The 13,049-nt window shown below is 44.7% G+C and overlaps 1 protein-coding gene across 1 annotated transcript; it reads left to right on the plus strand.

Annotated features, from left to right (window-relative positions):
• Nucleotides 1-221: 221 nt before the first annotated feature.
• On the plus strand, nucleotides 222-12,535 carry LOC311143884 (2-hydroxyacyl-CoA lyase 1-like; the record flags this gene model as incomplete). Its single annotated transcript, XM_084179754.1, has 10 exons — nucleotides 222-236; nucleotides 1,117-1,204; nucleotides 7,682-7,757; nucleotides 7,916-7,988; nucleotides 8,177-8,254; nucleotides 8,431-8,525; nucleotides 8,825-8,937; nucleotides 10,047-10,182; nucleotides 10,530-10,635; nucleotides 12,410-12,535. 10 exons carry the CDS (start codon nucleotides 222-224, stop codon nucleotides 12,533-12,535), a joined length of 906 nt encoding a protein of 301 aa, XP_084035880.1.
• Between the last annotated feature and the right edge of the window lie 514 nt (nucleotides 12,536-13,049).

Raw genomic sequence — 13,049 nt, forward strand, 5'->3', positions numbered from 1 at the left:
TGATCGCAAAGGTCCATGGTCTCATTCAGGAGATAACCATAAACCGTCAGCTTCAATCCATGGTTGGCCACAGAAGCCTCTCTCAACCAGCGCTGCCTAAACCAGCCCTGAGGAAGCTGTCAAAGGACGATGCCTCAGAGCTCATTTACAACTTTGCCCAGACTTCTGTTAGGAGACTCCTGGGGCAGTGTATGGGAAGGCCTTTGCCACCATCAGCTGAAATGGTTTTGGATCAGGTCATCAAGTTGATGACAGACGTGGTGATGGACAGCCTGACTTATGTGTCCAAGTCTACAATGGAGGATGGTAAGTGAAAGTACCTCTTTTCATCTGCATAGGACTTAATTGTAACATGATGCTCAATACATTGCGTTTTATGATGTAAAATTCACTGGTTGTGTCCAAAATGGCACCTTCTTCCATATTTAGTGCACTACTTTTGACCAGACCCTATGGGTCCTGGTCAAAAGTAGTGCACTATAAAGTGAAGAGAATGCCATTTGGGATGCAGTGACTGACTTCAATGGCTGCGTCCTCTTCTCCCAGTTATTGTACACAGGTCGGTCACACTAGCGTGCTCTTCTCACTCAGACACCAGCAATGCCACAAGTGACATCACTCATGGTGTTGTAGCTGACCTTAATGCTACTGAGGAATTCCCTGCCAGGAGCCTTAGCCCGGCTGATGTAAAGGCTGACGGCATGGCCCGCCTTCCCTCTGCCAGAGGGGAAGAGACTAAGAAGAACAGGAAGTGGCGTTTCCTACCGAAAATGCATAAGTTTCCAAAGATCATGATTAAGGTAGGGTGCTCTGTGTTTTGAGATTACCTCTGTAAGGCAGGGCTGAATTTTACCCTACAGATTCACTACACCCCTATTGTCTCTCAGCATTAGAACAAAACTGTTGTCATTGTCTTTAGGAGGTTGAGTGAGGACGCTGTAATGCAATCCTAATACACATGGGAGAGAGTCAATGGCTATGTCCCGAATGGCACCCTATTCCCTATATAGTGCACTACTTTTTACCAGCGCTCTATGGGCCCTTTTCAAAAGTAGTGCCTTGCGTACACTCTGTATTTTACACAGGCTCAGTTGTCCTGATGTGTTTTGTCAACAGCTGTTCAAGACAAAAGGGGAACCGAAGAGCCACCCTAAACAGGATGCACTGCCTACCAAACGTCTCAGAGAGACTCATATTTCACAGGGTAAGTGATAAGCATCGATAATGTCATATTGATGTATCACCCTATGACAAGCTTGTTAAAACAGTGACAACAGATACAGGCAGACCGACGGACAGACAGGCAGACGGACAGGCAGGCAGACAGACAGACAGACAGGCAGGCAGGCAGACGGACAGGCAGACAGACAGACAGACAGACAGACAGACAGACAGTCAGACAGACAGACAGACAGACAGACAGGCAGACGGACAGGCAGGCAGACGGACAGGCAGGCAGACAGACAGACAGGCAGACAGGCAGACAGACGGACAGGCAGACGGACGGGCAGGCAGACAGACAGACAGGCAGGCAGGCAGACGGACAGGCAGGCAGACGGACAGGCAGGCAGACGGACAGACACAAACACACACATTCATTTTCTGATTATGAAATGTTCTTATGACAGATGCTGAGTGTGAGGTTCCAGAGGTTCCATCCACTTCCCCTCCCAAGGAGGACCTGACAACCACACCGGCCCCTGCTCCCCAGGAGTCCCAGTCCCGTAAACGCCCACTCATAGTCAGGGTGTTACACGCTCTCTCCAGAGCCATCTCCAAACCATTCAGAGGAGCTTCTGGGAAGAAGAATTAGCCAAATGCCTGATTTTATTAATATTATATTTTAATCAGAGCCTTTATTTAATAAAACATTACTGCATTGATTTCTGTCTATAGTAGTCTTCATGTATGTGCAAGATAACGGTAAAGTACTTCAAATCACATAGTCAAAAGTATTCATAGTGAAGTACCGTTTATGATTATTGATTGTGGAAATACACATAATACAGAAAAGTTGTTGTCACATACAAAGACAGACATAAAGGAGAACTCCGTAGACCAGTCACATTCTCAAGCCATAACTAAATCCATGAATGGATCTCCTATAAGATGACAGGAGAACATTTGTAACACTTTCTATGAATCCAGGCTCTGTCGCAGCCGGCCGCGACCGGGAGACTCATGGGCGGCGCACAATTGGCCCAGCATCGTCCAGGGTAGGGGAGGGAATGGCCGGCAGGGATGTAGCTCAGTTGATAGAGCATGGCGTTTGCAACGCCAGGGGAGTGGGTTCGTTTCCCACGGGGGGCCAGTAAAAAAAAATATATACATATATATATTTATTCACTAACTGTAAGTCGCTCTGGATAAGAGCGTCTGCTAAATGACAAAAAAAAAAAAAAAAAAAAAAAAAAAAATAGCCTATATCTATAATGCATACACTCAAGTCATTTACATTTTACATTTTAGTCATTTAGCAGAAGCTCTTATCCAGAGCGACTTACAGTTAGTGAGTGCATAATTTTTATTTTTTTTCATACTGTCATACACTCATAATGACTTAATTGAGTTAAGTGTTAAGTTAAGTGCAGTTATAAACACATAATGAGGGCTTATTATGTATTTCTTGCAATAAAAAAAGAAAAATGCTACTAGTTTATTAAATATTCATGACTGCTATTGCACGGCTCATGTCCACACTTCTGTACAATAGGGGGCAGTAATGCACCATAACGTTGGATGCCAACTGTCTATAAACCCCACTGAAGAAGAAAAAGCTACTCATGTAATGCATGCTGGAAAGCAGACAAAAACGAATGATTTGCAAGAGATCTAAACACGATTTATAAGCTACTGAACAACAAGTCCAAGAAAGCATTGCTAACCGCGTTTGCACTTTGAACAGATTTCTCGACAATAATAATGGAAGATGTGACTGGGGCTCAGCTCATTGCAGAGGCACTAAAAGCTCAGGTGAAGTGTGTGCAATTTATATAAAACAGTGTTATACTGTGTAACCGTGTTGCTAAGAATATATTAGTCGCTGATCATGTCCTTGGCAGTGAGAATGTAGCACTACGAGTTGTGAAAGTGTGCCATAGGTCATTGCACTGGTATAGCTAACTATTCATATTGTTGTAGAAAAACATTTAGATGTTTATGTGGAATAGCATATGTTAACATAGTGAGTTTTTGTCCTGGGTCCGCCTGGGTCCTGCAGTCGGTGAAAAGCAATTGCACTGCCTGCATCTCAGAACTGCGGCTGCCTTGATCTCATGAGGTTATCGTTGCCCGCGTGTGCATGACGTCAGAGAAAGTCGGGATCAAGTCGGACACAAATCTAACCAGCATGCATTGGGCGGTGATCGCTGGTAATCGATTCTGCGCAGACCTGGCTCATCTCAAATGGGCCTCTTGTCTATGATCTGTCGGCATGGTTATACTGGCCTGTGGCCTTCTTGGAGGCCTTGATGATATCGGAGGGGGGCTCCCATTTGAAGCAGGGCTCCAGATTGGCCATCTTTATGGTCATTATTGAGGACAGGGTGCCATCCAATGCTAGGCTGTTTCTTCTCTTGGTTTTGTTCAGTCCCACAACTGAAAACACCCTCTCAGCATCTGCGTTTGCATGGGGCAACACCAGGACAAGCTTGGCGACGGCAGCAAGCCTCTCGAATTCTTTGGCTCCTGTCACCTATGGAAAATGCACCAAAACACAATGGAAAAACATACCTTGATTTTTTTCCATGAAGCTCTTCCAGTGGCAGCTTCTTAAGTGCATAGTCCACAGCACTTGTCAGGAAACACAACACAGCTTCATGGAATGAATCCACCTGCTGTGGTGTGATGTCACCCTCGTCGAGTAATCTGTTAATTTTAGCCCTGGTTGTGAACCCAATACAGCATATCGGTATAATGTACAAGGCTAAATATCACATATCACAGTGTTTGATCATAATAATAGTCTAATACTAACCTGGTAAATGGTTTGCCTTTTCTTCAAAGGCAATTTCACAAGGCTCCTCATGGCACTGCAGAGCTGCTGGAACCATAAACTTGGAACATAGCTTGCGTACGAATTTCACCATCTATAACAGACATTTACAAAAATAGTAGGTGAAACCTGTTTTAGAGGACCCCTGCAGATATCAGCAAGAAACACAGAATGGAAAAAAACTGCAAAATCCAATCCCACCTCATCATGTAACAAAAATATTGATGACTGCTCTCTCTGAAGCAGCAAGTTGAAAGAAGTGAAAGTTGGTACGGTGGCTTGGAAGAACAGCAGGTACACTTCTGTCATGGGGACAGTGAATGTCTGCACAAGTCTCTTGAACCTGGCCTGATTTTCATCTTGAATCAATCAATAAATAACACAAAACAAGAGGTTGTCATTAATACAAGTATGTGACTAACAATCCATGTAGTTGCTGCATAATGAAATTGAAAATTGATGACCATACTAGCAGATTTGTAGTAGCTGGCCAGAGGTTCATACAGCCTCAGGATCCTGGTCACACAACGTTCAAGGCTTAGCCAACGGACCGAGATATGCAGGAGGACCTCCATGTACTCCGCTTCATGGAACTCACAAAACTCTGTTTTAGACATTAAATCCATATCATATATTTTCTACAGCTCAGCATTTCAGTATTACACTTAATAGTATCAAACATGCATACCTGACAGGTATCCTTTCCGATTTGAGCTACCCTTGAACCAGTAACCGATGTCCACTACCATATCCTCAAAATCAAAACCGTACACCTGCAATGCATAAATCAATCGTAACGCATTCAGTCAATGCACGTAATTAGGATACAAATAAAAAGTTACATGTAAAGATAAATCAGGCCTTAACTCACTTTAAAACATCTTTAAAAAATCCCACTCCTGCAGCTTTGGCGGTGTTATGTGCCACATGACAAGGATAACCATGAATATAGGTGTTGGGATGCTTCTGGAGCACCCTAGAGGCAATGGGATTACGTGGTCCAATGTTCACAGCTGCATTGTAAACTGAGAGACCAATGCAGTTCTCCCAAGGGATGCCATGCTCCTCTATGGTGGAGTTAATTTTGGTGAAGATCTCACTTGCTGGCCCACATCTCCTCCCACTTGTTGTGCACGTATTTAAGAACTGGTGGACAACTTTGCTGCCCATGAAGACCCGGACAGTAAGCGGGTTCATCTTTTCCACTCCTATAATGACAAGTTAGAATCATACAGATGTTCATGTTATTAGATGTTTAAAAATACACAAAGCACATGTTTTGCAGATGAGAAAAATCTCAAATAGTTTGTGAAATACCAGTGTCATTCGACCCATCCGTAACAAGGGTATACGGGGCTTTTTTCATCTCCTTCACAAGCTCCTGTGTGAAATATGGTGCGAGTGCTTCATTGGTAATGCAGGATGACTTAGTCCTGGCACACCTGTACTCCTGCGCTGTCTTCGAATCTCCGAAACATTATTTTAGGAGAGGCCCCAGGTGGTCCGCAAAGGCTAGGGGGACGTTGTGAACTACCAACCCAGCTGTCATTTTGACCTCAGCCCTTCTTGTCTGTAAGAAATTAAAAATTATTAATCCTCCCAAAAGACCATAGTTTATTTAAAATAGACGCCTGCGATAATAGGGCACAGGTAAAAAACACATTCAGCAACTAAGATCTCAAATTAAGAAAACTGGACTGTACTACACTGAAATACAAACCACAAATTAGTCAAAACTATCAACCATGACTTTACCGTGATCAACTAGAACACAAAACTCTTGATTGAACCTTGACAGAATCATTACACATATCATACCTTAACCTCTTGTGCAGACATACCCCCAACAGATGGAACGGCCATTGCATATTGGGATATTGTGGCTGTGGACAGGAGAGCTCGTTGCTTATCTTGGTGGCCTTTTGCTTTTTATATGGCGCACTACATCTGTCACACCCTGGTGGCAACATGAGTTTTCAATACGGCAGACTGCACACCAGTAGTGCGTGTTGAGGCTCCCTCTGGTAATAAATGGCCATGAAGAGGTCCACTCATTTTTGAAAATGGATCTATATGTTGCTGCTCCAGCCAGAGCACGACTCTTCTGGCCCTGCTGTTGGATTGGGGGGGTCTCTTCTTTCTGTCCCTCTGTGTCTTCTTCCATCTGCCCTGTTGGTTGTTCTATTTGTCCTGTCTGTTGCTCCTCTGCATGTGCGTCAATCTGTCCTGTCTGTTGCTCCTCTGCTTGTTTGTCAGTCTGTCCTGTCTCCTGCTCTCTCTGTCCTTTGTGTTGCTCCTCTGTCTGTTGTCCTGTCGTTTCTATCAATCGTTCTGGCTGTTCTGTCAGTGTGTTTGTCTGTCTTTTCTCACTTGGCTGGTTCTTTAAATAAAATAAAAGGTTTCGCTTTTGTCCTGGCAAAGGTCTCTTACGGGACATCTTTGAAACCTTAAACAATTAAAATGGTCATGTTGGTTTAATAACTCTACTCTCAGTTACAAAAACATACCTACTTCTATTGCACACATTTCCTGTATTTATGTTAAATTCTTTGGAATACATCTTACCTGTTCGAAATCAGCTGAGTTTACATTCACCACACTAAATCATGTTCACACGCACAAACAAATAATTTATTTCAAGATTTAAAGTTTAAGAGAGTGAGTATTCAATTGGACGACATTTCATTGTTACATACCTAGTCTCAGCTCAGCTTCTTATCAGACTTCTTCAGGGCGGCAGGTAGCTTAGTGGGTAAGAGCGTTGTGCCAGTAACCGAAAGGTTGCTGGTTCTAATCCCTGAGCCGACTAGGTGAAAAATCTGTCGATGTGCCCTTGAGCAAGGCACTTAACCCTAATTGCTCCTGTAAGTCGCTCTGGATAAGAGCGTCTGCTAAATGACAAAAAAAAAAAAAAGGTAGTGACCTGCTCATCTTATGTTGACTTTCACGGCAATGGTATCTCTTCTTCTGTCGCTAACTTCGGGGTGCAGCACATATGGTTCATTGGCGCTCATCAGCGCCATCTACCGTCGGGGAGTTTGAAAAAAGGAACGAACGAGTCTCTGCCGATTTTTTTTGCTTGAGAAATTGGATGTGTGGCGTGAGTGCGTGTGAAAACAGGCAAAAACGTGTGTCACACGGCGAAAGCGTGAGAGTTGGCAGCTCTGTGTTAACACCCTTGTTGATGCATGCCAATGTGTGTGTCAATGCAAAGAAAATCTAAACTACATTGTAACAATTCATATACAATTCAGAATGAAAATGTATGCACTCACTAACTGTAAGTCGCTCTGGATAAGAGCGTCTGCTAAATGACTAAAAATGTTTTAAAAAATGTAAATATACTGTATCTACATGTATCTCTCTACAGAATGTAGAATATATGTTTGGAATAGTTGGTGTTCCAGTCATTGAAGTAGCTATGGCAGCTCAAGCCTCAGGAATCAAGTATGTGGGAATGCGCAATGAACAAGCCCTAAGCCACCTTTTTATTACTAAACCAGCTCTCCCCAAATCATGTGATATTAACTACCCTTACATAGACTACAGGAGCGTGTAGTGTGTGAGGGTCAGTTTCATAGCTTTTTTGCATTGCTAATTATGTCTGCCTGTCTGTCTGACCCTTTGTGTGTCTGTCTGCCTGTCTTCCTGTCTTTCCCTCTGTCTGTCTGTTCCTCTCCAGTCCAGGTGCATGTCTGGTTGTGTCTGGACCGGGACTCATCCATTCACTTGGTGCAATGGCCAATGCTAACATGAACTGCTGGTATGCTAGAACTCCACAAACAGAAGACCCTACTACTCATGTTCAGTGGCCTTTCAAAAGAAGGGATGCTATCCGCACACTGCAAAAAATGATCTGAGGACTCCAAACTATCTCAGCTTGTCAGTTGATGTCATTGTGTGATACCTCTCTCTCTGTAGGCCTGTGATTGTTATTGGAGGCTCCTCTGATAAAAACCAAGAGACCACTGGGGCGTTTCAAGAGTTTCCACAGGTACCGATTCAACCATGACATTTATGACTATTGAACATTAGGGGATGGTATCCCGGGACACAGATTAAGCCTAGTCATGACCTAAAAAGCAAACTCAATAGAGAATCTCTGTCTGGGAAACTGGCCCTAGCAGTTTAATTGCTGAAAGAGGAAATCATTTGTTATTTGTGGTCCTCTTTCTCTGTCAGGTGGAGGCATGCAGATTGTACAGTAAGTTCTCTGCTAGGTCTAGCAGTCTGGATATGATCTCCTCAGTGGTAGAGAAGGTATACAGTCTACTCTGACTCCCTCTGTGTAGTCCTCTTCATATCATTTGGTATCACCTGCAATTGTCTGTTTTCTGACCTCTAATTTTCCAGCTTAGCAAGGTACCTTAACTGCTTCATAAGAGCACAGCACAGCCTTAATTGATCTGAATGGAAGGGTGTTTGGTCTGTCTAAGGCAGCACGCACTAGCATGTATGGACGTCCAGGTGCTGTATACGTAGACATATCTGGGGACATGGTCAATGCTAAATTGGACAGGAGCAGAGCCAGGTTAGTGGCCATCACTGTCTTTCATCCATTTAAAATGTATACTAATGCGTTACTGTTGAATATGTATACCTCTGAATTCACATCACCGTAGTCATTTTTATTTTATTTTGTTATACCTTTTAACGTCTGAAGTGAACCAGAAATTAAATTACTTAGAAAATATAGCACTATATCAAAATATTCTCATCAGAGAATAGCAATAAGCCTCGATAGACCTTCATGATGTATTTACATATGCAATACAGTTGCTAGGTAACATGTTTAATGTTTGACCTATTATTTATTATTTCCTTTGTCAGAGAGGTGCCCTGTAGTCCACCTCCTCCTGTGAGTATGGCTGACCATATGGCGATCACAGAAGCACTGGCGGTCCTGAAAGGAGCCAAACGGCCTTTACTCATCATTGGCAAATATAGGCATTGCTTTTTTAATAGCCAGATAATCTGGGGGAAACAGAACTAAAATGTTGCATAATTGCGTCAGATACATTACATTTACGTCATTTAGCAGACGCTCTTATCCAGAGCGACTTACATTATTATTATTTTTTTCATACCCCCTGTGGGAATCGAACCCACAACCCTGGCGTTGCAAACACCATGCTCTATCAACTGAGCTACATCCCTGCCGGCCATTCCCTCCCCTACCCTGGACGACGCTGGGCCAATTGCACGCCGCCCCATGGGTCTCCCGGTCACTGCCGGCTACGACAGAGCCTGGATTCGAACCAGGATCTCTAGTGGCACAGCTAGCACTGCGATGCAGTGCCTTAGACCACTGCGCCACTCAGGAGACACTTGGTTAAGGTCTGGGGAGATGTTAAGAGAAAGATACTAACGCCACTTGCGAAGTTTCCACCCCCCTAAACGGAAACTCTCTGCAAGTTTCAGGCAAGTTTATGGGCCAAATGTCCCCTCCCCTTCTGAAATTGAAAAGATGCGAGTACCTGCGAAATCGTGATTTGTCCAAATGATTAGTGGTGAAAAATCAGCGTACCGGAACAAAGTTGTCACATCCCAGTCTGTTGACAGACGCTACTTCCAGTTATGTTACGTGCGTCTGTCCAGGAGAGATCAATAGCCAGGTGAGACGCACTGTAACACATATAGCACTGTACCACAGCCGGGGCGGCAAGTAGCTTAGTGGTTAAGAGCGTTGTGCCAGTAACCGAAAGGTCGCTGGTTCTAATCCCCGAGCCGACTAGGTGAAAAATATGTTGATGTGCCCTTGAGTAAGGCACTTAACCCTAATTGCTCATGTAAGTCGCTCTGGATAAGAGCGTCAGCTAAATGACTAAAATGTAAATGTACCACGGTTCAGTTGAAAACTGGGCCACGTTCAGTCGACAAATGTTGTTGACATGATTTCTCATTCTACCTGTCCGAGAGGCACGTTCGTTCTACATGCTATATTTCTATCTGAACGTTGCACAACGTTTTGCTCAGCTGAATGCATCCCAGTTGTGAAGGCCAGTCTGTTGAAATCCGTGTGGCAGTGCCCTCTGTCTGTGTCCCTCTGCAGGTGCAGCCCATGGAAGAGCAGAGGGGGCTCTGAAGGAGCTGGTGGAGGGGTGTGACCTGCCCTTCCTGCCCACCCCCATGGGTAAAGGGGTGCTGCCTGACGATCACCCCAACTGTGTTGCTGCTGCCCGCTCCAGGTCAGCCTCTCCTTCTCTCAGCTGGCATCATATTCATGTACAGACCATTGACTGTATAAGTAGGACCAAGAATTTCCCTGACCATTTGAACGGACCACGAAACTCCTGAAATCCCTATCTATAACTAGTCTCTCCTGGCCAGGTCATGTCAATGTAAACTGGTGTCAATCAAACAACTACACTACTCCTATAACTAGCCTCTTTTCATTACATTTTGTTTTGTCCCTGCTCTCCTCCTCCTCTCTTCCTATCCTCCTCCTCCTCTCTTCCTATCCTCCTCCTCCTCTCTTCCTCCTCCTCCTCCTCTTCCTATCCTCCTGGTTCTATGGTCTTGGTGGGGACTGCAGAGCTCTGCTCCAGTCTGATGTTGTGGTCCTACTTGGTGCCAGACTCAACTGGATCCTGCACTTTGGCCTTCCCCCCAGGTTTGACACCCAAGTAAAGGTCATCCAGCTAGGTCAAAGGTCACCAGTAGGGTTTCTTTTTTTTCCTTCTTTTTTTCGGATTTTCTTCTTATTCCGTTCTGATTTCTGGAATCTTCCAACAGGGATTTCTGGGAATTTTGGGAAAGTAACTGTAATTTTGCAACCCTAGTCACAGGTCATTTCATAGTGAACTACATTTCATTGTAACCAGGTATAAAGGTATTTGACTCAGTCTATTGGATTTAGTCTATCAATTATATAGCTTCTCTATAAGTCTTTGTGGTCTCTCCAAATAATGTCATGGCTGTCTTAGTGCTGTACAGTACATCTATATTTAAGCAATAAGGCCCGAGGGGGTGTGGTATATGGCCAATATACCACGTCTAGGGGCTGTTCTTAAGCACGATGCAACGCGGAGTGCCTCGATACAGCCCTTAGCCGTGGTATATTGGCCCTATACCACAAACCCCAGAGGTGCCTTATTGCTATTATAAACTGGTTACCAACGTAATTCGAACAGTCAAAATACATTTCAAATCAAATCAAATCAAATTTTATTGGCCACATGCGCGGAAATACAACAGGTGCAGACATTACAGTGAAATGCTTACTTACAGCCCTTAACCAACAGTGCATTTATTTTTAACAAAAAAGTAAAAATAAAACAACAACAAAAAAAGTGTTGAGAAAAAAAGAGCAGAAGTAAAATAAAAGAAGAGTAGGGAGGCTATATATACAGGGGGGTACCGGTGCAGAGTCAATGTGCGCGGCTGGTTGAGGTAGTTGAAGTAATATGTACATGTGGGTAGAGTTAAAGTGACTATGCATAAATAATTAACAGAGTAGCAGCAGCGTAAAAGGATGGGGTGGGGGGGCAGTGCAAATAGTCCGGGTAGCCATGATTAGCTGTTCAGGAGTCTTAAGGCTTGGGGGTAGAAGCTGTTGAGAAGTCTTTTGGACCTAGACTTGGCACTCCGGTACCGCTTGCCGTGCGGTAGCAGAGAGAACAGTCTATGACTAGGGTGGCTGGAGTCTTTGACAATTTTGAGGGCCTTCCTCTGACACCGCCTGGTATAGAGGTCCTGGATGGCAGGAAACTTGGCCCCAGTGATGTACTGGGCCGTACGCACTACCCTCTGTAGTGCCTTGCGGTCGGAGGCCAAGCAGTTGCCATACCAGGCGGTGATGCAACCAGTCAGGATGCTCTCGATGGTGCAGCTGTATAATTTTTTGAGGATCTGAGGACCCATGCCAAATCTTTTCAATCTCCTGAGGGGGAATAGGCTTTGTCGTGCCCTCTTCACGACTGTCTTGGTGTGTTTGGACCATGATAGTTCGTTGGTGATGTGGACACCAAGGAACTTGAAGCTCTCAACCTGTTCCACTACAGCCCCGTCGATGAGAATGGGGGCGTGCTCAGTCCTCTTTTTTTTCCCTGTAGTCCACAATCATCTCCTTTGTCTTGGTCACGTTGAGGGAGAGGTTGTTATCCTGGCACCACACGGCCAGGTCTCTGACCTCCTCCCTCAACGTGACCCATGTTATACGGTCAGATATACCACAGCTTTCAGCCAATCAGCATTCAGGGCTCGAGTCACCCGGTTTATAAAAGGGAACGTGTGTGTGTCAGCCTTAGCATTATGTGGTGCTGCCTGGTTATTTCTGTTGTGTTTAGCTTGAGGTTTGGCCACTCCTCCAGCTGCTGTTACATGTGTCACGCACGGCGCTCTTCCTGTCGTGTCGTTGCTGGTATGTTGTAGTAACGTTCCACATACGTTATTTATGTCAAGGTCAATGTCAAGGTTGATCTGTGTGCTGAGGAGATGGGGAACAACGTGCAACCTGCTGCTGCTCTCCTGGGGGACATCAATACTATTGTCAAGCAGGTAACACAACACAGTCCTGGGGGACTGGAGATCCTGGTTTGAATCCAGGCTCTGTCGTAGCCGGCCGCGACCGGGAGACCCATGGGGCGGCGCACAATTGGACCAGCGTCGCCTAGGGTAGTGGAGGGAATGGCCGGCTCAGTTCGTAGAGCATGGTGTTTGCAACGCCAGGGTTGTGGGTTCGATTCCCACGGGGGGTATGACATTTTTTTATAACGTATGCACTAACTGTAAGTCGCTCTGGATAAGAGCGTCTGCTAAATGAGGGCAATGTGGGGCATTCTTATTTTTCCTCCACTGATGATGATATCCAATCTGTTTATTCTTACTTTTGTGAGTCAGTACCCAAGAACAACACAGTCATTTTTCAGAACACAATGAGAATTACTCAGAATGACAGTTTGTTTTACACCACTGTGCTAGTACAGGATAAAGTTGAGCTGAAGGGGATGTTAGATAGTGGGTCCATGGCTACTACTCTGCGCGCAGATATTGTACCTCGGTTGAGGGAGGCAGGAGTGGTAGAGGGGAACTTTCTAGCTCCTTCAGACATCAT

This window comes from Coregonus lavaretus, assembly GCF_964263955.1.
Source record: "Coregonus lavaretus genome assembly, chromosome: 16".
Lineage (NCBI taxonomy): Eukaryota > Metazoa > Chordata > Actinopteri > Salmoniformes > Salmonidae > Coregonus > Coregonus lavaretus.